Source organism: Amblyomma americanum, chromosome 1, assembly GCF_052857255.1.
Source record: "Amblyomma americanum isolate KBUSLIRL-KWMA chromosome 1, ASM5285725v1, whole genome shotgun sequence".
In the NCBI taxonomy this organism is placed as follows: domain Eukaryota; kingdom Metazoa; phylum Arthropoda; class Arachnida; order Ixodida; family Ixodidae; genus Amblyomma; species Amblyomma americanum.
In genome coordinates, this window is record NC_135497.1 from 473,867,377 (window position 1) to 473,895,027 (window position 27,651).

General features: G+C 47.6%; 1 protein-coding gene across 2 annotated transcripts in view; it reads left to right on the forward strand.

Annotated features, from left to right (window-relative positions):
• The window catches only part of LOC144116051 (protein Dr1-like), a 65,224-nt gene extending 40,594 nt beyond the window's left edge, over window positions 1-24,630 (forward strand). For both annotated transcript variants that reach the window (XR_013311697.1, XM_077650711.1), the window contains one exon: window positions 19,736-24,630. Coding sequence is in view for 1 of the 2 variants with exons in the window: in XM_077650711.1 (XP_077506837.1) it covers window positions 19,736-19,858 (123 nt within the window). In the remaining variant the exon portion in view is untranslated. The remainder of the gene's footprint in view (window positions 1-19,735) is intronic.
• The last annotated feature ends 3,021 nt before the right edge of the window (window positions 24,631-27,651 follow it).

Here is a 27,651-nt window from a genome sequence, read left to right on the forward strand (position 1 = left end):
AAAGTGAAACGAAGCTGGGGCGGTGTTTTATTGCGATGCAGGCCGATTATGACGAGCGGCAAGCAGATTTATAGATCGGCTTCGCCAAAGTCGTCTTCCCGATTTGTTAAAGTAGCTCCTCGCGTTGAACATGGCCAAGGGCGTGCGACCAGCAGTCGCTTGCGACCAGGCAGCAGTTCGACAACACCGTTGTTAACACCTGCAAGCGCGACGTGTGGGTCGCCTCCTCGTTTGAAGTGAAATCTCTGGGGATTGACGTTTTCGCGCGCTTTCGAGAGTTTTCGTCTGCTTTGGCCAATGTGAAACGATGTTGCTGATGTGGCTTAGCGACGACTACAACAGCCAGGGAGCAGCTAAGTTCGTTGCCGAAAGCTCACATTGCTCGCTACTCGCAAGCGTGAATGGGCTCATAAGAGGAGGGACACTTCTTTTGTGCTTTTTGGCACATTTCAGCACCAGAAATGTTCTTTAAAGCGGTAAAATTTTGCTCACTGAGCGCACCCCATGGAATGCTACGTCGCAAGTCTGCCCGCGGTCTTTTGGCCACTTTTCGGCATCCAAGAGACTGCGGTTTTCTGGCATCGCAAAGCCTCAGGAAAATTTCATTTTCATTTGGATTCTGTCACGGGGGACACCAGCGACGCGATTGCGACCAGTTCGGGTGCGCTTCTGTCTGCGTCCGCTGTAAACAGCTGGGGCCACTCAGCACTCGCTTACTCCTTACTAGGCAGGTCATCGGTCGTAGGTTTGGTACTTTTGTGGCCTGCTCTGTGCCTGCCTGAGACTAATTTGTCGGCTGTATTATTTTGACACTGCATGCGCAAAAGGGTCGCCGCCATAACGGCAATGCCTCCGCTCGACACTTCGCTCTAAGCGGGTCAAGCTCTTGTGCTTCGTGCGCTTCGGGTAATGCGACCTAAAATGCATGCATTTGGGTCGGGACCGGAAGAAATTTTGAATAAAACGATATTTTGAGTAAAGCGATTTCGTTATAACGAGGGATTACTGTATTTATATAGACCTGCTAAAGAAAATACTGTATTTACTCGAATCTAGGCTGACCCCGATTCTAAGCCGACCCCCTAAAGTCCGAAGCTGACAAAAAAAAAAAATCTACCTCGAATGTAGGCCGAACAAAAAAAAGCGAGGATAGCGTTCATTTACTGTGCAGAGCTCATTCAGCGTCGTCGCTGCTAGACTCGTCGCTGTGTTCCTTGTCACTGTCACTTTCAAACAGTGCACTATCTTCAGTACCGTCAAGCGCATTAGATATGCTGCACTTTTTAAAGGCGCGCACGATCAAAGTACCTGGGATGTCGTCCCACGCTGCAGCTACCCAGTCCGCCAGCTGCGATAGCGATGCACGTTTGATGCGGCCAGTTGCCATTAGCATGTGGTCTTCGTCAGTCAACCAGTCTATGTAATATTTCCGCAGACGATCCTTGCAAGGTTTGTTGATGCAGACATCAAGTGGCTGCAACTGGCCCGTCATGCCACCCGGTATGACAGCGAGGTCCGTGTTCGCTTGGGCGAGCGTAGCCTTCACGTTGTCGGTCAAGTGCCCACGGTAAGAATCGACGACAAGGAGCGTGTTCTTTGTCAAAAGGACTCCTGGATGCCGTTGCCACACAATCTTAACCCACTCTTCCACCATCGCACCCGTCATCTACCCGTTCTCATTTGCCCGCACAATGACATTTCTTGAGGAAGTTTCTCGAGCAGGCAGTGTCTTCCTTTTAAATATCATATGAGGAGGGAGTTTATGTCCATCAGCTGTGCAGCACAGCATCACAGTTGTGCGCTGCTTCTCGTAGCCTGCAGAGCGCACCTTCACCTCCTTGGCACCCTTTTCATTCATGGTGTACGCCACTGGCATATCAAAATGCACTGCCGTCTGGTCGGCGTTGCCGATTTGCCCAAGGTTGTAGCCTGCCGCTTCTCTCTTTCGCAGCACGTAGCGCTGAAAAGCTATCAGCTTTTCTTCGATATTGCTTTTCAGCTTTTGGGTGATTGAAGTGCGACGTCGGAGGCTGAAGCCGAAGCGCTTCATGAATTTCTGAAGCCAGCCCCGACTGGCTTTAAAATCCTTTCATGTTAGGCATCACTCCCTCGAAAATTCCCTAGCTTTCGCTTGGAGTACTTTTGTTGTCACTGGAAGGGCAGCTGCTCTCTGCTGTCGAACAAAGTCGGCCAAAACTGCCTCCACTTCTTGGTGACGGCCTTTCTTTGGTCCGCTAAATACCATCCTCATTGCGGCGTACGCAAAAAGCTGCTGTCGTCCCCTCCAACGACGGACGTTTTTCTCGTTGACACCGAAGTCCCGCCCGGCTTGAAGGTTCGACTCTGCCTCTGCGGCTATCACAACTTTTCACTTGAAAGCGGCACTATACTACAGTGGCATCTCTTGCTTGGTGCCATCGCGATAACACCATGCCGCACACCGATACGGCCGACACGACACAGGTCAAAATGGCGACCTCGCTTGTGTACGGTTGGCTACTGGCACGGCTGGTAGCGGCTGTGATTCTGACTTTTCTTGATGGCGCTAGCTATGCACCATATTTAGCAGTTTCAATGAAAAACTGGCGCGTTTTTAAAATCCTCGAATCTAAGCCGACCCTAGAGTTTGGAATATGATTGTTTGAAAAAAACAAAAAAACTATCTGTCTAGATTCAAATAAATATGGTATTAATTTTGGTGTGAAACTATTCACACCAGAAGTGGTCATGGATAGCTGTTATTCTAGGTCTCAGCAGCAGACAATGGTAACGACCTGGCCTGTAGCACACCAGAAGTGGTCATGGATAGCTGTTATTCTAGGTCTCAGCAGCAGACAACGGTAACGGCCTGGCCTGTAGCAGGGCAGTTTCAGCGCCTGTCGATCATTTCGGTTTGAGTGTTTCTTATTGGTTGGTGCTCCATGTATGTTTAGCTCAGAAGTACTTAAAGCTGTAACTGAGTGCTTCACCTTTTGGAAGTAATTTTCACACTTTGCTGCGTCAGTCATTTTGTTTGTTTACATTTATCAGATTTGTGGTTGACTTTGTGCTTGGCATGGCTTTTGATTGCTAAAATGCTGCAGAATGGCTGGAAATAATATTTGAAATCTATAATATTCCACAGAAATGTCTCACCTACATCTTTTTTGCGCGCTGATGTGTTTTAATTGTACAAAAATTTTTTCCTTGATCGTCATTGCTATTTCTTGCAAAGGACATTATTCTTTACTGTGTAGCACTGAAAGAGACCGAATGAATTCGAATGACATTAAATTTGCTAGTGTGACACGGACATAAATATGCCAGCTCCCATGAGTACCGGGGCATCTGAAAAAACTAATACGGTGAAACCTCGATATAGCAAACACAGATATTACGAATTATTGGCTATATTGAACTGTTCCTAAATATTTTGAACAAATGCATGCAATTCTTACTCTATACATCGAACGCGGTTGGTCATAAAACGGATATAGTATCGAACTGCCAAGCGCCAAGATGTGCTTGCTCGGATGGCATGCAGCAGGCTTTGCCTGTATTTACGAGTGATTAGTTGTGCGGCAAGCATTCATGCCACAGTTCACATTTTATCTCGCACTTGCCAACAGCACCACATAAGGTATAGCGACGTGAACATTCGGATGCCAGGTGATTGGCACCCTTTTGCGTCTCTCACCCCTCAATAGTGACCAGGAACAGCTTTCACTCTGGCGTCCCATTTTTCACGCGACACAGATTTGATGCAGGACAGCCACCCTAGCTGGCGTGTGAACTGCCGCCGCCACATGCGGTGCTGTGTAGGGAAGCGGACTTGATTGGGGTTGGGGTTTGGCGCTCAGTTTCTTGCGGCCTCTGCATTTGCTGCTAGCACCGTAGAAATGGTGCTAAAAATTTGAAAAGGTCTCTTCCAGTTTCCATCCTTCCACTGACTTGACTGCGCTTCTCGTATACAAGTTTGTGGCAAAATTTTGTATTATGAATTTTTAGCATAAATATAACCCTTCTGAAATATTTATTGATATCTTCTTTAATTCTGAACATTGTGTGTCTCGTCCTCTCTTCGTCCCTCGCCTGCCAGCGCTACAATGTTCAGAATGCCGAACCAACTTGCCCAACAACACACCCTGCTCGATCTCTTTAAGCTTTGTCTGTGTACAGTCGATCCCGGATAATGGAACTGGAAGGGGATTGTGAAGAAGTTTGATATATCGATAATTTGAAACATAAAATACACCTACCGTATAAACGCGTGTAAGGGCCGCACTTTTTTTCCCAGATTCGGGGGGAAAATTTCGGGGTGTGGCCCATACACGCGATTTTCGAAAAAAAAATTTTTTTTTCAAGTGAAAGCAAACCAATCTGGCATGCGCGGCATTTATTTACCGTTCAGGCATCACTCACGGAGTCTTCAGACTCCGAGCTGGTGCTGTGTTCAGGTAAATGTTCAGGCCACAGAAAGTCGTCTTCGGTCCCGTCTGAACTGTTTGAAATTCCGGTCACTTTGAAACTCCGGATTACTATGTCGGTCGACACGGAGTTCCACGCGGACAAAATCCATCCAAGCACAGTCGCGAGCGGTGCCCTCTTAAGCCGCCCCGTCGGCGTCTCGTCGTGATTGCCATTGGCCATCCATTCCGAATACTGCCTTCGAAATTCAACCTTAAAAGGCCGATTGACGCTTACATTCAGGGGTTGCAGCATGCCGGTGAGGCCGCCCGGTATCACGGCCATGTCTGTGCGGATACCACGCAGGCATTCCTTAACCCTACCCGTCAAGTGACCGCGGAAGCTGTCCAAGACGAGGAGCGATCGTCGGGCCAGCATGGCGCCTGGGCGCTTCTCCCAAACGCTTTTTACCCAGTCGAGCACAAGCTCATCGTCCATCCGGCCCTTTTCTTGGGCGCGAACTACAATTCCCTTGGGGAAAACGCCTTTAGGAATCGTTTTTCTTTTCAGGATGACATAGGGGGGCAGCTTCCGCCCGTCCGCGGTGACGCACAGCATAATGGTACACCGTTGGCGCTCCGCGCCGGTTGTCCGCACGAAAACACTCTTCTTTCCTTTCAGTTCAACTGTGCAGCTCTCGGGACAGTCGAACCACACGGGGGTCTGGTCGGCGTTCGCTATCTGCGAAAATATATACAGTAAAAGCTCGTTAATTCGAATTCCATGGTGCCGCCAGGCCAGTTCGAATTAACCAAAATTCGAACTAATGAAAGTGAGCAAAAATGGATGCGTTTGATGCCCGGAGGGCACGAAAAACATTTATTTAGCAAAACAATCTGTTATCATCTTCTGCTTCTTCTCTCTGAGGGCTACCGTAGTCACTTGGTCTTCTAGCGCGCGAATGCGATGCAGGGAGTCTTTTTCCCCCTCTTCGAAGCTGAAGAAAAGGCGCGCGACATTCAGCGCTTCCATAACTTCTGCCGCGGACGGATGCACAGGCTCTTGTTCCTCATCGTTGTCCTCGTCTTCTGCCTCTTCTGGGACAGATTGCTCCCCAACAATTTCAGCGACAATGTCCTCATCACTTCGGGCACCACACACTGCTGCATCGCTGTCTACTTCAACGTAATCGTCAAAACACATCCTGCAGCACAGCACGCACAGCCGCAGGCAGAGGCTCTGGACTCCCATCGTCGCCACTTTCTTCCATACTTCCGGCAGCAAAGCCACAGTGGTGGAAGCAGTTCGCACTTGTGGACGGCGTGACCTGCTCCCATGCACGCACCAACATGTGCGGAGCCTTTTTCTGTTGCTGACGAAATCTTCGGCTTCGTAGGCATCCTTGATGGCCTTCCTATTTCGGACGTAGGTCGACAACGTGCTTGGTGGAATCCCGTGCTTTTTCGCGATTTCCACTTTGCTGGCCTTCCGTTCGTCCACCTCGCGTAAAATCGCCACTTTCTCCTTCACCGTCTTGGCGCAGTATTTCCCACGTGAACACATCTCGCGGACACAAGCTCACAGCAAGCGGCGTGCAATACCAGGGCTAAAACACTAAAACGTCGTTCCTCGAAGCAGTCGCGGCAGGAAAGACTGGTTAGTACTTGTTCGAGCACCCTAGCGGCTCCCCGATGGTTTTGCCATCTATCGTTCTGCCGTGAAAGCTTCAGACGATGGTTTTCAACAGCGGCGCTTGGCGGCGCGCAGTTCGAATTATGGGTGGCGGCGCCAATTTTTGAGTGAATTAACGAGCTGTTACGCGCATAGATTTGTATGCACTGCGGACCGGACCACGATGACTATTTCGATTTATCCAAAATTTCGAATTAACGAGTTGTGAATTAACGAGCTTTCACTGTAGTTGTGCTCACGACGCAGACCGATGACATACTTCTGAAAGCTGAGCACCTTGTCGGTGTAGTCGGGGGGCAGCCGCTGGCACAGCATGGTCCTTCGCCGAAATGATAGGCCCTTCATCTTCAGAAATCTTCGTACCCAGCCGGCACTAGCCTTGAAGTCCTCGTGCGGTATGCTTTTAGCACGCGCCAAGGCTTGTGCCCTCACGCACAGTATGTCCGTTGTCAACGCGTAGCCGTTGTTCCGCACTTCCATTGAATAGCATAGCAGCTCTTCTTCTAGCTCAGGAAATTTGCATGGCTTGCCTCAGAAAGCGCGGTTTTTGGAGCTGGTATTCTTCAACGCATCCCTTTGTCCGCACCACCGTCGGACACACTTCTCGTCCACGTCAAATTTTCTGCCCGCGGCACGCTTGCCGTGTTCGAGAGCGAACTCCACTACTTTCAGTTTAAAGCCCGCCGTGTAGCGTGTTGAGGTGCTTGCCCATCGTGCAACAGTGACAATGCTTGAAGGCAGTTCATGAAAAAGTGAAGAACGACAGCGCACGAGAGCAACAACTCTGCCGAGCGATCACGCTAACACAACCATCAAAAAACGCATGCTTTGACAGCCAGAACAGAACAAAGTTAGACCTGGCGATACCGATGCCGATACGGATAGCGGAAGTACAGTAGCAGAAGCTCGCGGCAAAAGAAAAGATGATGATGATGACCCGCGGCCTCAGGCGCCATCAATGGGCGGCACCTCGAAGCTCCTGTGCGCATGTATTTCGAAGGCTATTCTTGCGTGTTTCCTGGAAAGTTTGGGTGCGGCCCTTACACGGATTTTTTTTTTTTCAAATATTTCCTTTGGGAATACAGGGTGCGGCCCTTACACGCGTTTATACGGTATTAGATACTTATTTCAAAATTGCACACATCTTGGAAAATTTCCCCGTATCGTCACAAGTGGGAACTTACCAATCTGCTCCTTCAAAGTCCACAGAAAACGAAAGCACAGCACCACGACCACCGCTTTTTATTTCGCAAGAAAAAAAGTCCGTGAGCTTAGCTTATGCACCATAAAGTTCATTAAGCTGTCCTCAAGCTTGTTGATGGTGTGCAAATGAGAAATTCCAGTGCCTTCCATTGCGCCACAACAGCGATGAATGACGCTGAATGTGAATGCGAGTTCAGCATAGTGGCTGGGTCTCTTTGCATGAATTTTGCCACTGCTTGGGTCTGCTTCCTTGGTATCTGTTATGTCAGCATCAGCACGATCCGCAACAGCTTGCACATCGTCGTCAACACTGACAAGATCTTGTGCTGTTACTGCATCTGGGACGGCACCTGCGAATGCTAAGAGCTTACAAAACTCACTGTCCAGGCATCCAGTGCTGTCGTCTTCTGTGTCTACACACCTGTCTCACTTTCATCCTCGCTTTCACCCGACACGGTTTTTCCGATGATGCTGCAGCAACTATTAAAAGGGTGCTGCCAACCAGTGCTGCTAGTGAAGCTCTCTTCTCCATAGGCGACAGCAAACCATTTCGCTTTCTCCATGAGCATCGGGTTGTCGACAGAGATGTTTCTGGCACGCGTATCTAAAAAACCAGGCGTACAAAGCTTTCTCGACCTTGTCCTTGGTCAAAGCACGCATACGACGCGCTCCAGGGTGACTAGATTGCGCTGCCTTCAGCTTCATGTCTGCTTTGTTCTTCAGGATTGTACTCGGCATGTTGCGAGGTATTCCGATGCATCGTCGACCAACTACTTTTTCTCGCTGGCCTCCTCCACCCATCGAATGATGTCCACGTTTGTTGCCAAGTCCAAATTCTTGCGCTTTTTTTGTGCTCATTGCTCCCAAACACCTGACCAAAGCGAAAAGAAAACGCACGGCATCGCGCAAATCAGAAGCGAACTCACATTGGCCTTGCGAACAAAGTGAAAACAATGACCTCCACATCATACCACACCAGTCACATGCCCAAGCAGCACCAACAGCAATGACAGCCAAAATGGACAAAGTGTTGGTGACAGCTAGCTGATGTCACTTGTTTTGGCTACGCCAGCGGAGTCAGCCAACCAGCATGCAGGAATCGGTTGCCTGTGGGCCTGCGGCGAGCACAGTTTCCCTCTTCTCAGCCCCTTATATGCTCCTGTGGCCATTCCCATTTCTGTTCACACGCCACAAAGTTGTCATCACGTGGCTCTTACTTGTGCAGCTAAGCACGAAGGTGTCCAAGGCCAGCGGCGCGCACGAGAGGAGACTTCGGGAAGATTGTGAACTCCATTAGGAGAAGCTCATTTGCAGGGGTGCACAGTGGTGGGAGAAACCCACTTCCAGGGTGGGTCATATTGGGAGAAGCGCACTTGCGGAGGCGCGGCGCGGCATGGAATTCGATGTACAGTTGAATCCTGGCACAACGAATGCCGCTTCAACGAAATTTTTACCACAACGAAGTATTTTTCATTCTCCGCGAAATCTCCATAGGAGTTAATGTATTAAAATTCCCTCGAAAACGAATTAATTTGTGAGCACGCATTCGCTTCTACGAATTTTTCACGAACCTTCAGCAGTCAGTGGCCCGCCTTTCTTCAAAAGTTGGGTGCTGTACGAGATTATTCCCTGCTAAAGCAGTGGCTTGGAGCAGCTAAATAATGCACGGAATGTATGTTTATTACATTTTCATGTATTCTTTATTAAAAAATTTGGTTGGGAGTTGTTCATTCGTCATAGGGAAGCAGCGAGGGGACTTGTTGGCGCCGTGCGAAGGCCGCCGGCCGCACGAGGGCCAAAGACGAATCTAAATTCAGTCGCCAGCCTCCCCTCCCCGCCTTCTCCGCAGCCCTTGCCGCCATTTTCTTGTGTGTCGGTGTGTGTGTTGATCGTCGGATCTCTCGCTGCAACCTGATCTCTTTGATCGCCTCTGCCATGTCGCCGCCAACGAAGAAGCGAAAGTTTATTTCGCTAGAAGAAAAGGATAGAATTATCGCTGAAGCGGAAAGCAGGAAGAAGAAGGCAATTATTGCCGCAGATTTTTGCATCGCACCGAGTTTGCTATTGACGATTTTGAAGAATAAGGACAGCATTAGGAAGGCACTTTCATCGGGCACTTCAGCGCAGCACAAGAAAGTGATGCAACCAACATATGAAGAGCTCGACAAGGCTGTCTATGCTTGGTTCGTCGATACGCGAGCAACAAACATGCCCCTGAGCGGTAAAATTGTACAGCAGAAGGCCTAAATTATGCATGTTTGATAGGGCTGAATGACTTTAAGGCAAGCATAGGATGGCTGAATCGCTTTAAAGAAAGGCATAACATCGTCGGCAAGGTTTTGTGGGTGAATCGGCATCTGCGGACGTCGACAGCGCATCAGCATGGGTGGCGGACAACATGACTGACATAATGAGCGGTTACGCTCCGTCTGATATTTATAACGCAGACGAGACGGGCCTCTTTTATGAGTTGCTGCCAGCGAAGACGCTTGATTTTAAAGGGCAGCGTTGCCACGGAGGTAAACATTGCAAGAAACGAGTGACTGTGCTGCTGTGCACAAATGTGGATGGGTTTGACAAATGCCCCCCGTTAGTTATTGGCAAAAGTGCAAAACCACACTGCTTTGAGGGGAACAGGAGCCTGCCTGTCAAGTATGTGGCAAACAGCCGGTCATGGATGACCTGTGCCATTTTTGCTGACTGGGTGGTGGCACTTGACCGCGACATGAGCAGACAAAATCAAAGGGCCTGTTTGCTCTTGGACAATTGTTCAGCGCACCGCATTGACGACGTCAAGCTGTCAAGTGTGGAGCTGAAGTTCTTCCCGCCACCGAACTGTACCTGTCATTCAATCCCTGGACCAAGGCATCATCCGGAGCATGAAGTCTTCCTACCGGGAGAGGTTGATCCAGCGGCTTCTCCTGAACACCGACACTGGTAGGGAGACGAAAGTCGATCTTTTCATGGCTTTAGAAATGATAGCTGCGGCATGGAGAGCAACACGGTGCAGCGTGATCCGCAACTGCTTTAAGCACGCCGGGTTTGTCGACAGCAAGGCGACCAGCACGACTGCTGCCGCGGAAAGTGTACCATCATCATCGACTCCGGGGATTGACGTTACTTGGAAATCGCTCCAGGAAGCTGGAAACGTCCCTGCTGACATAGCACTGGACGATTTCGTCAAGGCTGACGCGGATGTGATTGTCCACGAGGAACGAAGCGATGAAGACATCATCAAAAGTGTTCACGAGCCGGAAGAGCCGTCCGATCATGAAGATGACTCCGCTCAAGATTTACCTGCCCCGGCAGCCTCATCGCAGGTACTGGGTGCATTCGACGTTATTATAAAATTCCTTGGCGCACACGATGACGACGTTGCGATGTCGCTGTTAACAGAGTGCGAGGGTCGCGTGACGCCGTTGCTGGCAGTGAAACGCAAGCAGGCTAAGCTCACAGATTTCTGGCAATGAAACTGTTTTGCTGGAGTTATTGCGTTGCATTTTTGGTTAATTTCTCGCGCGTCCCGTCGATTTCGTTGTAGCAGGATTCAACTGTAACAGATATGGGGTGCACGGAAGTTCAATAAACGCAAACAAATTTGCAATACTTTTGCATAGGATTCCAAAAGGGATTTTACGACTGTTCGATGTAGGCAATAATTCGATACATCCGGGATTGACTGCATCTAATTTTGTACAAAAATCCACACAGGCAGAATATTTTTGCAGTCAATTTGGCATGAGCAAAAATGTGGGATGTAAATGATGTGGAGAAATTTGTATCTTTCTGGAACTGTTGGGTAAAGAGTTTATTCAGTTGGTTGGGTTTGAAGCTGTTCACCTCAGATGCAGAAGTGAGACATCTGTACTGTCGTCATGACAACCAAACAAATGTTGCCGTCTGTGTGCAAGCTAATCCGCACTATGCCTGAATGGCTTCTGGACGCATGTCAAGAGCGCCTGCAGTTTTTGTTACTGTTTGTGTTGATAATGGCCTTCTAAGGCACATTACTCTCTAGATTATTGAGCACTGAGATGATGAAAATGCGTTGGCCTGATTGGTGCACTGAGAATCCGTTATGGCCCGCTGGGCTGCTGTGGCAATCACCATGCGCACACAAGTAATCAGAAGTGGTGATGATATTGATGATGAGGCCACTTATGTGGTCGCAGTTATAACAAACGCTTGCTTATTACGCATGAGAGTGGTGCTACCGTGAAAATACATGTTAGGGCTATGGCTCTGTGTCTCAGATAAGACAAGCAGCCATGGCTGCACTGCTCAGTTATGACAAACAAGGAGGCGCCATAAACTCTCCCCTGCAGTTGAAAAAGTGTTTTTTCTGCTAGCGCGAAAACTGGAGGAAATCACGGGAGCTTCAAGATGCTCTTCAAAGAAAGTGTTGACCCCTCCAAATATCAATAAAAAAAGGCAGCGTTGAAATTGGAGTCATCTGCTGGCCAGGCACGCCCTGACGGGCTATAAGGTCAATCGGTGCTTGCATGCTCGGCAGCTATTCAAAGCGCCTACAGTTGAACCTCGGTGTAACGAACCTTGATGTAATGAAGTTGACGATACAATGGCCTTTTTACATTTCAGTTTCTTGCTTCCATTAAAATGCATGTTTTTTTTTCCTTCGATTGAATGAAGTAGTTTCGCGCCTCAGTTTCGATACAGCGTAGTTTTAACGAGCACAAAAAACAAAATTGGGCAAATTCCACCACTTTGTAAAGTTAAAGAATTGTACTTGTAAAAACGTGAAGATAGCCACTGCTACCAATGAACAAGCGTTGGGAGCAGTAGCAACCTACGAGTGCCACACGGTGCTGACGCTCTTCAGCAAACGTCAGGCAAAAATAACTGACTTCATAACCACACCATGAAGTGGGTTGCCTTGTGCAAAGCTCGTTTGTGAACAATGCTTGATATAACACGTGCCCATCTCGCCCTGCTGCGGTGGCTCAGTGGTTAGGGTGTTTGACTGCTGATCCCAAGGCCACGTTTCAATGGAGGCGAAATGCAAGGCGCCCTTGTAAGTACAGTCAAATCTCGATATAACGAATTTCAAGGGACCACCGAAATTCATTCGTTATTTTTAAATGTCGTTAAATTGAAAATCGCGTTGAGTAGCGCCAATAATTAGAGATCACCTACTTCAGCTCTACAGCAGCGGGTACGCTTGGAATAGTCATTTCCGGCCAATAAATACACACGGTTAACACACAGCATTTATTTGATAAAATCAGTGATCTTTTTCTGCTTCATGGAGGACAAACGGTGCAAGACAAACGAATCGATGTCGTCTACTTTCTGTCTACCGCCTCGGGCACACTGACAGAAGCTCCAAGGAAGACACGCACCTTGCCAATGGCATTCAAGACATCGGAGCTTGAGACGCAGTCGCCCGGACGATCAGCGATCTCCGCCTCCACGTTGTTGTCGTCACTGCCATCCTCCGGCTCGCGAACGCTGCTCACGATGTCCTCGGTTGTTAGCTCCGCCGCCGTCCATGCAGCCGCGTCTCATTCGACGTAATCATCGAATGTCACCGAAGGGTCTGTGGAGAGATTTTCTTGCGGCTCCTCCCACAACTCGCTTGCGTTGTCGTTGTCTTCGTATTCGCGATTTTGCAGATTGGCTGGCGTGTTCAGTAAACCTGCCTTCCTCCAGCAGTTTCGAATGGTGGTAGGACTGACCTTCCACCACGACGCGGTGAACATCTCCGCGGCCTGCTTGATGTTTATTGCAGTTGGCTGGTTCATTCCAAGGTTAATCAGCAGCCGCTGAACTAGGCGCTTTCGGAATTCTGTCTTCACGCTCTTAATTATCGCCTGATCTAGAGGCTGGAGTAGTGAAGTGCAATTCGGAGGCAGGAGCTCGAGGCGCACATTTGTCGATCGAATGTCCACAAGATGCGCTGAGCAGTTGTCAACAATCATGAGGATTTTCTTGCCTTCCTTCATTTCGCTGTCGACCTTGAGGAGCCACTCAGAGAAGATATCGCGCGTCATCCAAGCACGGCTGTTGTCTCGGTAGTCACACTGCAGTGACACTGCATTTTTCATGCAACGAGGTTTTAAATATTTCCCGATCACGAGAGGCCTGAGCTCCTTTTGAGGTTGCAAATCATGCATCGCATCTATTTTGGAAGGTTGAGCATTGACAAAGACCGGGACCTGCTTCAACCTCACTTTTTTTCTAGACGACTTGATCATCAGTGGAAGATCCGAGAGATTAAATGTAAGACAGATATTTACGAAGCCTCGTACTTTCCACGGACGATCAATGAGTGGAACAGGCTGCCGGCCGGCGTCGTTGAGTGCTGCACGGAAGGTCAATTCTGTGCATTCTTATCTGATGTGTGACGTGGCACGCAGCTCTTTTGCGCGTGTCTTTTCATTTCATTAGTGTCATTTTATTCATGGAGCGCGGTTGTCCGCCTTCAGTGCATGCTTTTCCTCATCTATTATTAGTTGTATTTTGTATTTTTTTGTATTTGTATTTTTGTATTTGTATTGTATTTTTGTTATCCTCTGTACTTTCGGCCAAACGAGCAGCAGTCATTGTGTTTCCCCCCCTGCAGTAATGCCTCCTGGCGCTGCAGGTATCTAATAAATAAAGTAATAAGTTGCATTACAGGTGAACAGCACGGAAAGCGAACCTTCGATTTCTTCCCGCCTTTGCACCTCATGCCCTTAAAATGCATTGTTTTCTCCGGGAGGAGCTGATAGAAGCACGCGGTTAAAATATCATCCTCGGAGTAAGATTGCACAATTTCTTGAAAGCGGCCGTTCGTCCACGCTGTGGCACCCTCCGCGTCTGCTGCTTTTTCTTCTCCGGAGGCCATCTGCCAGGTGATCCCATTTCTCTGACGAAAACGGTAGAGCCACCCGGCACTTGCTTCAAAACCAGTGACTTCAAGCGCTGCGGCGAATTCCCGCACTTTTTCCTGTAGCATTGGCCCCAACACTGGCACACCTTGCAATCCGGCATCCTTGAACCACGTCAACACTGCTTGATCCACGTTTTGAAAATTCCTGAGCCGCAGCCGTTTCCTGCTTGGAGCAAGCTGAGACCACCGGTGAAGCTCGACTATTTTCGCACGATCCTTCAAGGTGGTCGCAATGGTCGACGGCGCCACTCCAAGCTCCTTGCTCACATCGATCTGCCTTTTCCCGGCATCAATGTCCCGAAGAATGACGACTTTATCCTGCAGCGAAAACTGCTTTCGGTCCTTTTTGGTGGGCACCGCAAAATTCATTGTCGTCCGAGGGGCAGAGTGATCGCGCGGCAGCCGAATATCAACACGTCTCTCACCAACCTGTGAGAGACAACGGCGTGGGCCACAGGCTCAGATTAGTGCGCAAGAAAAAGTAGGCCTAGTTACGCATTCCACCTGCACGTTTGGATTTGGCTACGAAACACGTACCTCGTTTCCCCCGACGTGGCCTCTGCGATTGGCTCTGGCAGCGCTGGCGGAGCTGAGCGCGGAGGCCACGCCCTCGATCGGTTCCAAACTTGCCGCTTTCCTTTCTGTGGTGGATGTAAATTCGTAGTAATGAGGTATTAAACTTGAGTGACAGCGATAAAATTGGAGTCGTTATTCTGAATTACAGTTACAACGAACTTCACGGGACCACCGAATTTAAATCATTATTTTGAAATATCGTAGTACTGAAAAACCATTATTTTCATGTCAGTAATGCATCACAAGAACTAAAATTACGTACCTTTGCAGCAGATTTACGTGTTGGTAAGTAAATGATAAACGATAACGCTGGGCACAGTTTAACTACAATTTATTGCTTGACGAAGTCTGTTATCTTCTTCTGGTGAGTAGACGACAAGCGCTGCAGGGCGAACGCCTCCACATCCTCGACCTTCCTGTGCACGTCATCGGGGACATCTTTGCAGCGCCCGAGGAATGATCGGGTCTTCTCTAGAAAGACTAGGACATCCGAGCCGGAAACAATCTCTTCCTCTTCGTGCGCTGATCCAGTGTCGGCATCGTCTTCGTCGCTACTACATTCTTCTTGCTCACGCACTTGATTCACGATGTCTTCGGTGGTGAGCTCCGCGGATGTAGCCGCCGCGCTGTCGCTATCCACATAATTCGAAAGTCGCTGTCCACATAAGTCGCTGTCCACGGTAGTTGTCCAGCCGCAGACGTTTTCTTGAGGGAGCCAGCTGCGACTCTCGATGTAGTTTTATGATCTTGTCCCGATCTTTGAGCATCGTTGCCATTGTTGACGGTGCAATGTCAAGCTCCCTGCACAAGTCCGCTTGCTTTTTTCCAGCAGCTGCGACAGAATGTCCGCTTTTTCTTTAAGCGGATGATGATGACTGGCGTCAGCTTCAGGGATTTGGTACGGAACTTCGTAATAACGAAGCGTCTTGCGACGAATGCAAGATTAAATTACATACGTTATTCTGAAATATTCGGTAATTTGAAATTCGTAGTACTGAAAGTTTTTTACATTGAAAGTATAGGCATTTTGGCGGGGATTTAAAAAAAATTCGTAAATTTCGTTAGTCTGATGTTCGTAGTAACGAGATTTTACTGTATTCGGTATTTTGAAATTCGTAGTACTGAAAAATTTTTACACTGAAAGCATGGGCCTTCGGAAGGCGATTTTCGAAATGTTCGTAATTCTGAAAAAATAGTTAATCTGAGGTTCACTGTAACGAGATTTGACTGTACTGTGCGACGTCAGTGCACGTTCAAGAATCGCAGGTAGTCGAAATTTCCGGGGCCCTCCATTACGGCGGCCCTCATAGCCGGTGTCGTTTTGTGGCATTAAACCCGTCAAACCAAGCCATACCATTACGCTCGTTCCCATAGAGTGTGGACATAGTTGACGGTCGCTAGACCGTGTCTGGCACACGCGCACACACTGCCGATGACGGTGCACAAAGCAAGCCAAACCAGCTGTGTTATTTTGCAGGAACCTCCTGCTTTCATGTCCCGTTCTCGTCAACCCGTGAGAGAACGTTATGGGTCGCGGTGTTGCTTGACGCCATTAATGGCGTTTCACTGCGTCACTTGGTTTCGTATCGGGGCAAGGCGCCCGCTTTCTGGCAGTCTCTGTAGCAACGCACGAAGCTTGGGATACTTTTTCAGTGGCGGCATTTACCTCCAGCTATCGGTCAAGATTTCAAAATATCCGGAATTCGTTGAGAAAATACTTCAGGGTAAAGGGTAATATAACTGCACGGTGCCTTGGTGAGCAGCTCAGCTCCGCAAAAAATTGTGACTAATCCGATATTTTGAGATATGCAATTTCAAGGTAACTGAGCTTTATTGAACTACTCTCTCCGCCTATTTTGCTTAGTGTTTCTTCTAAAATCGCTTGTAATGTCATCACGAGCACACAGGGGCAAAATAAAATGGAATGGGAAGATTTTAAGAGTGCATAGTATCATTTGGGCCACTGAAAAACAAAAACTTTGTTGCAACAAAGTTCACGAGATAACGAAAGTTTTTTCTTAAAAGTACTTCTTCATAATATCGAGGTTCAACTGTATATAAAGTGGAAGCAGAATCATGGTAAACGGGAGAGAGGGGCAGCGTTTAAGGTGGAACTATTGCACATGGCTGGTGATGAATGAGCAGTGATTTTACAAGTTTGAATGGCGAGCATCAAGTTATGCCCTGCTGGCCAAGCTGGTAACGTGATGTGCGTCGCCTGCCCATTAGAAACTCCGCCTCCTGTGCAGCTGTCGCTCGCAAGCAGCGCGCTGACAGCAGACAGTGTGCGTCAACCTTGTGCAGATGGGTTGAGCACCAATCAATGAAAATTGAAATTAGACAGTAGCTGATGGTTTTTTGGGTAGAGTGCTAGTTCCAGCCTGGCTTATGCGGCTCTACTTGTGTGCAAAAGTTGCTGAGGAACCCAGTAGCTGCAGCAAGGTGTCAGCTTATTTGGTGTGCCTTGCGCTGCTTGAACGCTTTACACAAGGGTGACGCATATTGTACGTTTCCTGCGGTAGCTTCATCACTGCAACCTTATAATTTCGTTGAGGGTTGAAGCGAGTTTTTGTCACAGGTGCACTGCTATTCATCGCTTGAGGAAGGCAGTGAAAGTGCGTAGGAAAAAAAAAAAATTCATTCGGGAGTTACCCTTGTGGTGCAAAATGCTGGTGCAACTCAATAGTGTTTATTAACTCGTAGTAAGGGGTGTTCATCCGCATGGGACCCTGTGTCACTTACTGTCACTTATAGATATTTAAGGCAGTTGATGGTGTGACAGGCACAATGAGGGGGCGAAGCAGTAAGTGTGGTGCACTTCACCTGTTGTCTGTCTCCCTATGACATCACTAGTGGCAGGAGTTCTTAGTATGGCTAAAGGGACTATGCAGTGAATTAAAAGTCGCTTGTAAATGTTTTCAATGCTTAGAAGTGATGCTGAGGAGCATTCACACTAAATATGAGTCTTCGGAACTGGGCCGGCAATTTATTATGAATTTTTGAAAACCGTGTTTTTCAAAATTCGCGTGCCGATTGGTGTCCTCGTAGTGACGGATTTTGCAACTAAAATCATGAAAATAGACGTCACTAGTTCTGTGATGTCGACAGGCCCCCACACGCTGTCATTTGCTGGAGCCACGGCAGCCACGACGTCACAAACATACTTCCGGTAGCCGTGAAAGTCGTCTGCTCGTGCCTTCCGCGATGTCTTCCAGCACGCCGAAACTCTGTGCTCGTCACGGGATTACAGGTGTTTGCACGATAGAGCCGTCTCATAAGACTACCGCATTTTCGGTAGTTTGTTTTATAAATCGACTTTCGAATAACCCGGGCATTTCTGTCGGTTCTTGAACTTCGAATTAATGAGGTTTTACAAGCCATCATGTTATTTTTGGTTCCAGTCTTGTCATGTGATGGATTTCATTTTGCCTGACCACATTGCAGGTTGGATACTGTTTAGTAGTATACATTTCTGCACATATGTTCTTTTTTTTATATGGTGCTCAGGCAGTCTAGTTTTGTTTATTTCAGTTGCAAAGGCCATATACTGTTTTGAAAAAAAAAATATGAGCAACAATATTTGCCTGTTTATCTTTTCTGAATTTATTTTTTGTGTGCTGACCAGATATTCAATATTCGAAGCCATTTTTTCTTCATATTCGTATTCGATTCGTATTCAAAAATTTCAATATTCGCACACCCCTAATTATTATGCTTATAAACTAATCTCAGACTGTTCAGGCCAACTAAAACTCCCCACAAAAATGCAGATGGCTTACCAAAATACAGAAGCAGGAGATGCGTCTGGGTTATTTCAGAGACAACGGATCAGATACACATGCTGCAGTTCAGTGAAGCCAAGGCTCTGATACCTCAATGCACGCAGCCTCCCACTTGGCAGCAGCCGCCGTAACTGCCTTGCCATCGCTGCTCTGTGTTTTGAGATGCCCAGTCCCTCTCCTGCTTGCCCTTCCTTTGCTTTCCTATTCCAGTCAACTCTCAGTGTCTTCTTTTTATACTGAACCTACAGATTTCCTTTGTGTACCCATAGCCACCTTGTCTGTTGCACTTGCACGCTGCACGTTTGGCCCCAAACTCGTTAAAAGGCTGGGTTTTTCTTTCAACTCTCTAGCCTGATGTTGAAGGTCACTTTAGCTACGTTGGAAAGGTTGGAAACGAATTTTCACGCTATATTCATACCTTGGTTCCAAATATTATGCAAAGTGCATTCTGAACCATTATTTGATTAGTCCCGTGAAATTTCACGGCTTCTTTGTTTTCAATCACCGGAATTTAAAATTTTTCTCTGCTGAAAGTTAGGGGCCTTAAGTATTGTGTGCCGCGCTTGTTTTCTCTCCCCTTCCGTTCTCGCACTCCTCAGTGTTACGATGCCAAAGAAGTGGCAGACATGGTCTTAACAGCTGTTACTGTGCAAAAAGGAAATTGGGGGTCCTCTTAACCACATTCTTAAAGAAGAAAATGCGATAGCCTTTAGGTTGCCCGCTATGGTGTCTACAATGGGTGTATAATGTTATTGTGATTTCCCCGCTAAAACTCCAGTTGGAACCGGTTGCATTGCCCTTATATGGTAAACATGAGTCATCACCTTATATAATGTTAAAGTACCTTCTGTTGGGTCATGATATGGGGTTTTACTAATCTGGCCCACTAATCCACCTTAATACACCCACTAATCACCTAAATTCATTTTCTGCGGTGGGCCTGCTTCCAAAATTTTGTGGGTTCTTTGGAATTCCTGGAGGGGGGCCAACTTACAAATTTTGGGGTTCCTCAGGCAGTGCCTTATGGTTGGCCTGGTGGTCATGTTGTATTAATGACATCACGGCTCTTGACCAGAGAATTTTGTGGCAGAGAAGGCGGAAATTTTTTGTGAAACGATAGCCTAAATGCATAAAGCAGCATTTACACATTACAGATTTCTGGTGGATTGGGTATATTGGACTCACTGGCGTGGTTCCTCTGCAGGCGCGGCAACAGCAGGCGGAGCTGGCGCAGCAGGAGTGGACGCAGATGCAGCAGGTGGCACAGCAGCAGCTGCAGCAGCAGCAGATGAGCCGTGTCAACGAGGAAGACGAGGACGAATACTGACACCCTAGGCACCTGACAGGGGAAAGGTTCCCCCCTATGGTCGCTGTAGGATGCATGCTGCCTGTGGTAGACACAGCGGTGCTCTGACAAAGCTAGGGCTGTGGCCAGCAATTTGAATGTCGCGCTCAATAAGAGTGTGTTGGAAAAGACCTGCTGTCTTATTTGTGTCTGGCCGCAAATACTGCTGCTGTGGGCGACGCCTGGTTTTCCAAGGTGTCCATGGGCCGTGCCCTAGCTAGGCTTTCTGGAAGCTGGTGACGTGGGTGACAACGATGGTGTTTTAATTCGTTTTGCTTTTGCTGGCTGCGTGAGTTGTTCTTTGGTTATCTGCCGAATTCTGTTGCCCTCACTGGACTCCTCCCAAACTCTCCTGACTGTCGTCACTCAAAGCAGATGGCAACCCTTTGTCTGGCCCTGGCTGACGGGAGCTCAGACGGGTGCTGGACTGGCTTTGAGTGCCAGTGCAGTGCAGGCTGAAAAAAACAAGTCTCGAAGGTCCATCCACATCTGCAGACATGTTGTTACTGCTGTTGTGCACTCTACTGTCCATGTCAGGCCACATCGCAGTTTAGGTGGCTTGAAAGGGGTGCTTAATTCTTGGCAGAAACCCTTGGAGCATGATTAGAGCTGGTGAAATTTTCTTCAATTTGGAATCAAGGGCATGCAGGTGCTACCATATCGGTTCAAAGCATAGTGCACACTTGCTTTTAGAAGTGATTGGCTTCACCTGTGAGCTTCTCGCTGCACTTTCCAAGTTGACAGGATTGTTGAAGAAGATTTATTAAGTGCAAATTGTAAAACATTCCGAGCTTCTCGTAAGCTTTTGTGCAAATTTAACTGAACAGGAAGACATCAAATTCAAAATTTTTTTCTTACACATTGGAGAAAATTTTTATTTTTATGGCTTTGGCATTAAGTGACTTCCGTTCACTTTTCAGTTCGTTTGTTCTGCGAGTGTGGCCGGTGAAAAAAAACAAGACAAAAACTTTTTGTATACTGATGAATATCGCAGAACTGAAATATTTGCTCAGATAGAATTGTTCATGCTGAATCGTTAAGTCAGCTCCTCTGCACACTTTTGTTAATTAGCTTGTCTTGTACATTGTTCCAGTCATTTGTATTGAACCATTTTATTCATTGTGCTTTCATCATTTTCTTCTTGGGCACCTTTTTTTTTTAACATGCAATGACGTTTAGCAGTCATTGCTTATGGTATCCCACAAAATGCAAGGTGTATTGAGCATTCAGAGAAAATTGCCTTCATGCTGATGTAACAGATAAAGTGCAGACAGACTAGGGACTTGTGGATGGGGGACATGGTTGGCATCACTTGCCTGTTTGCTGGAGATTTGCACAAGCTTGGCAATATAAAGCGGTGTTCTTTTTTTCGTGCCTGCCTATAGCCAGTCTGTAAAGCACGCTTCTCTCAAGGTGACCGGTCTGTTCGAGTGGCTTTGGCTTTGTATCACGTGCTTTGTGCATGAAGATGTACGTTTTGTCATTCCTTTCCTCTCTGCCTTGCTTTCTGCAAGGTGACAGTCTTTACGTTTTCTCTATGGTCAATCTGCACTGTCCTTTTGGCACCGAGCCAATTTCACCACTTTAGCCACGCATGGTTTCAGAGTATCATGATGTCAGCAGTCCGTGTTACTATGTTGAGGCTTGTGGCAACCTTAGTACAAGTCTCGTACCCAGCTGTGTTGCATTCTCGAGTGACAGATTTCACAGAACAGTGTTTACTTCTCGGCATGCGCATGGTAATGTGTTTTGGTAAGGTGGAAGTTTGTAAGTGGCAAGCCTTCTGGTCTCCTGTTAAGGAGGCTCATAAAGTATGAATATCTTTATTGCATTCTTGTTTGCCCTGCTGGTGAATATCCCAACGCAGCAAGGAAAACAGTGGAAAAAAGTCTTTGTGGGCATGCACTTGAGTGAATACACTCATGGGGCAGCTGACATTGTCAAGCGCTGTCTCATAGTAACGCTTATTTGGACTAGTGGCTAGCAGTATGAAATAGTAATTGCCAGCAGCTTTGGTGATGACTGCCTGGAATTGTCTTGAAGGCACGTCATTGAAACCACTTGCAGTGCCTTTTGGTCAGGCTGAGGCCAGGAATAGAATGGAAGCAGCATGTGATGGTCAAAGTACCGAGAACTTGGGAGGTTTCACGGGTGTCCAGCTGTCTGCTTGTGAGATTGGCCATTGTTTACCAATAATGTTGCATTGACGTCTGAGCATGGCTGGCTTAATAGATCCTAGAAAAAGTAGTTGTATATACTGTTGCCTGTGCTGCTTCAAGCCTATTTTAAAATTGCTCCTGGAGCTGCTGCAAGATCTAGGTACATGTTTGTGGTTCCACCCCTGTCTTAGCCAAATTCCTGGTTTATTCAGAATGCATTTGCGACAGTTTTGATGTGCACTTCCAGCCGTGGCTGCTTCGTGGCATTTATCAAAGACCTTGACTACTGTGGTGGTGTTGCGAGATTAGTTGGTCATTTCGTAGCACTTCTAAAAAAAATGCAATTAGTTGGCATTTGGTGAAGGCAAAAGCGAGAATACTGTTTGATATATAAGTATGTCATAGCGTTTTCTTGTCTTGGTGGGGCTTGCACAGCCCAGCCGCACAGGGTTGTATGAGAACAGTGCAGATGCCTGTGTCTCCAGGTGGTTGGCTATGGGTGTTGTAGTGAAACCATTGCTTGCTAATTACATCCTAGCAAGCAGTTGCAGCAGGTTTTGTGTTACTGTGGTGCGTAAATTTAGCGTGGGTATGTGTTTAAGCGAAATAAGGGATGAATGAAGACACGAGGAAGCTGTACTGTCGGGGATGGAAGCTCCAAGACGCACGAATGGCACCCTGAGCATACAGGTGCCATGGCTTGTGATGATCGCCTCATTTCACCGCAACCCAACTTCTACTTGCACTATTATAGTATTGAGCCACTGGCCAGTAACGCAGCTGTGTGCTTCACGTGACGCTCGTGGATCCTGGAGGCTTGTGTCCCTGATTGCACTGTCGCATGATGTGCTGCTTGCCTTGGTGCAGTTTTTTTTTTTTTTTGGTGTTCTCTTATGTCCATCGACAAACATGAGGGGTAAGAGAGTTTAATTTGTATGTTTTGTAACCTTCTGCTGGAAAGAAATGCTACGTGGATAAGGGACTGCTTCATGTGGTAGTTGACTGTGAGAAGGCCCCGTATGTTTGGCAGTCATTCCTTGACTTGCATGAGGCCTCTGTGGCACACAGTGACAGTTCTTCTTTCTCTCACTTCTTGCACCCTGCAGAGCAAAGCCGTGGTGCCATTCAGTCACTTCTTTGTTGTACTTAGCTGTGCTTTCTCAGTCTAGGGCTGCTGTGGGAAACTACACTTAAACTGAAGTTAGCACCAGCCCATAAATCGCATTTTGCCGCTCATCTACTGGGTGTTTCACCAAAGGGTGTTAAAAGCATTTAAATCATCAGTTTCTGGTTTTCGAAAATGCAATTCTTGTCAGTGCTGAAGCACAAGGAATTCTGTCTTTACTCATGTAGCCACACCTGCAGGTGTGCGTCTTATGTCACACTCTCTCCTCCTGACCAATAGTCCAGGTGCTTTGAAAAACTGCACGTGACAAAGCAGCTTTAGTTTGATTCATGTGTAGGGACAGAATTCGCTGTGCTACAGTTCTGATGAGCATTGCGGTTTGAAAAACTAAAACTGATGGGGCTATTATTAATGGCAAGCTACAGATCTCTGACTAATTAGGTTCTATTAACACGTCCCACCTTTGTGATGTTTGCCTCGGGTTGTACTCCTGAAATAAAAAAAAATAATTTGTAAATAATAAGAAAAAGAACTCCTTTTAAGTATTGCTAATATTCTTTGGTAAGACACCTGTATAGCTATGTAGCCAGGATGCCATTAAAGACTGTCGGTTTCCCACTCAAGTGCTGGATTAAATTGCATAAGCTTGTCGTTTGTGGTGGGTGTGTGTTCTAATCTTGTATGCCTGCACAACTGATTTTGCCAGCAAAATCGGGTCACTGAGTCGTATGCAAGATGTTTGAAATCTTTTGCATGATGCTATGCATGATGCATGATCTATCTATTTCATGATTCTCTTTGTCTTGCAGTTTTTTTGCCTGCCATGTAGGTGCTCTGTAAAAAAGCATCTGCCCACCCCCTATTGGGCTGCTTGAGCTAAGGTGATAGCTTTGTTGTGTGCGCAGGTTATAACACACTTATTGCACTAGTGTGTGACAGAAGGCAAAGCTTGTTCATATTCTCCTTATTTACAAATGTGTTTACAATAGTCTACTTGTGCTGAAAAATTGACTGGGCTGTATGGTTAAGAGCCCCATTGTTACGCTGCTTGCAGAGAATGGCAGTTCTGTGTAGAGCAGGTTTTAAGTCTTCTTTTTTGGTAGTTGTTTTGAAATATACACTGTCTTTGGCACATGGACTTGTCATGGAAGTTTTGTGACAGACAGAGTGTTTTGGTTAAGAATTTTTTTGTGCACTGTGTCAAGCTCCACTTTTTCTGATGTGTTCTCACTGCTGTGTTGGGTTGCTGTATTCTCATGACTAAAAGTTGTTTGAGATGCAGAAATATGAAATGTGCGGCTGTCTACTTTTTAGACGAACCTGATGGTGTACTTTTGCATTAGCTGCTGTGCCGGGGCACTGCGGTTTCAGTTTGTGATAAGCGCTGTGCCACAAATGATTGTGTTGTCTCCCACAAGCTGTGCGTGTTGCACAATACTTGTAATAAAGCCTATTTTAGCGTAACTGAAGCTGGGACGTCTGATTCACCAGCCCTGCCAGTGAAATGAGTGTGCCTTGACTTCATAATGAAGCTCACTGGCTGCACTGTTTTGTCAAATCTCTTTCGAATGGTAAACATTTACAGACATATTGTCAAGAGTCGTCACTTCATCTCATGTGCATTGAAACGCGTGCTTCCAGGCTGCCTCTTTATGTTCTGCCCAGTAATTTCAGTACTTTTAGCTGCCATGCATTATGCTAGCAAGGTGTAATCAAAGTGCATATCAGTACATAGTATTGTCCAGCCACCAACTGACTGTGGCAGCTATCAGTGTGAGTACGATGCAGGCATGCACGAAACCTTAAGTTCAGGCAGAAGTAGTCGCGCTGCATCAGAAAACCTAAGCGCTGTCTGAGTTGTAGCTGTTGAACCCTTTGTAATTGGCGTATACCCACGTGGGGGATTGGCCACACAGGGAAAAATAGAAATCCTGATATTACAGAGCAGAATTTTTTATTTTCTACCTTTACGAGAGTAAGGAATCTTTTCTGCAGTCTGCCTGCCATGGTACCTGAATGGCTGACATTTGACTGTTGAATTATTGGTCGCATGCTTGAATCTCTGCCACTGTGGCCGCAAATCGACGGCGGTGAAGTGCGAAAACGCCGGTTTGCTGTGCGATGTGACTGCACCTCTGAGAACTAACTCCAGGTGGTTGAAATTTATCTGGAGCCCGCCACTACGTCGTGTCTCATAGCCCACGGTAATTGTTGAATTCCACCGCAAAGAACTATGTGCGATTAAAACTTGGCCTATTTCCATGCTGCTGCTTTCCTCAGTTTGCACACCCTGGGCTGCTGGGGCTTTGTCCACCCAGAGGGCAATGTGTCATGCCGTGACAGAGTACAAGAGCAGGTCTGCAACCTCCGCTTGTCTGTCAAAGCTCGCAAAGCGAAGACCTGTTTGGTTCTGATGGCAGTCGGTCGAACCTTGTCATGAATCTATAACTTAAAGCAGGTTTTTAACTGAAACCTGCTACTTCATGCTAGCTTTGCAGCGCACACTGCAGCTTCGGTGGTTACGACATGCTTTTGCTAACAGACGGATTTCGCTGTTCGGGCAAACTGCTGCATTTTCCTGAAGACACGCTGGTTTCTCACATTTGTGTGTGCTTTTTAAATGTTAGGGCAGCTCTGGGAATTTCCGAGGCTACCACATTCTTACAAGATTTGTACTATACGGTTTCCTTTCATGCCTGATTACTGCCACCAAGTTTGGCAGCTGTGTGACACTTCATTCCAGTGCAAATAGATTTTTAAGTTTGCCGTTTCCGCAGCCTCGATTCAAAATATACCTGCAGACAACACAGCATTTTTGCTTCCCAAACACTCCTCGCACATTAACGCCCGCTCCCCCATAGGCTTAGGCTTGCGCACAAGGGCCCCGGGGGGCGGGAGGGTGCCCCCTCCCCCAAACATCTAAGGTGGGCTCCAAGCCTGCCCCATACCTTTAGTCGAGCCCGCTTATAATGAACATGAGCGTCACGCGGCGTCCGTTCGTTATATCCCGAAGTTCGTAGTAAGTGGACCACAGCTTTAAATACAGTTGCTTGTCAATGCTAAATTTTTTCTTTGCGAAAAAGTCCGTGATATACGTTTGTTTCTGCAGCGCAGATCCGATTAGGGAGGTTTCCAGTTTATTTAAAGCAGAAGCGTGCTCTTCGCCGAGGCCCTTGGCAGAGACAAGTTGCCTGAGGCTCTCTGTGTAGCACATTGCAAGAGGCGCGCTTTTGGGTGCTCGCTCCGAAGTTTCATCCTCATCAGATTCCTCCACGTCACTCTCTACCCGTGCTTCAGAAACGATGCCCTCGTCCGTGCACGGTTCCGCGTTGTCGGCGTCGTCATCGACAGAAACAATCATTCCAACCAATGTCATGACCCCCCATATCAGAGTCGACGATGAGCTGCCACAAATCGCCGCCGGGCTGGTCATCTTCCGAAGCATCAGGCTCGACATCGGACACTCAACAAAGCCGGCCTTGTGGAAGCAGTTCCGCACGCCTGTGGCCGTCACCTCTGCCCAGGCCGCTTTCATCACCTCTACCGCCGATTACAATGGCAAATGGGCGCGGTGTTCCCGTCCGCCATCCCGAATATCAACCAGCGCCCGAGATTTGAACGGAACCAACGAAGCGCCCGCACCGCAACATGATAAACAAGATTGACAAAAGCGCGAGACGGGGTAGTAGACATGCAACGTGCACAGGGGCTGGCGTTATTTCGACCAGGTGAAAATAACGGAAAACCGAGCCAAATCGTTATTCCGACCTGGTCGTAATAACGGAAGCGTTATTTTCACCCGTGGATTATAGATTGGCTTGGCGTCATTTGTGATTTGTGGATCGCGGTCGTGCGGGCGTTTCGCATCACTCACTTATTTGGTCGGCCTCTGGATGCTCTGGACGTGTGGTGTGGTACATTCGTTGTGAAAGGACGCTTGTGTGGTTTGTGTGCTCGCACTTGTGTAGAGCCTGTGCCTTCGAAGGCGCTCCAGAAAAATGAGTCTTTTCGAAGCTTTCTCAGGAAAATCTTGTATGAAATACGCTTTCATTTTGCGTAATTTATGGGTTGGTCGGGTGGGCATATGTGCGCTCATCCGTTCCGAGCTTTCATCCTGATTTGTGCAGTGTATAGGCAAGTTAGTAATGTGAATTCTTTACGTGTGGCAATGGTCCGAAATACAATCAGACACTGTGGTTCTGCAGTCCCCGAGGCATTTGTCGGTCGAAGCGAGCAGCGGTCCCATACGTACAGGGTCGTCCACCCTGAACACGCGAGTGCGTGGCTGCACTCTCTGGAGGGCCACTGCATCCGACACGGCCACTCATCGCAGCCGAGTGGCGCAGGACAAGTTGGACCTGGGCGTGGCGCTTCGCGTCATCTGCCACTTCGCTTCGATGCGCGGCCGTGTCGGATGCAGTGGCCCTCCAGAGAGCGCAACCATGCGCTCGCGTTACAAGAGAAGGCTGCTAGTGGCACGTCGACAGGAC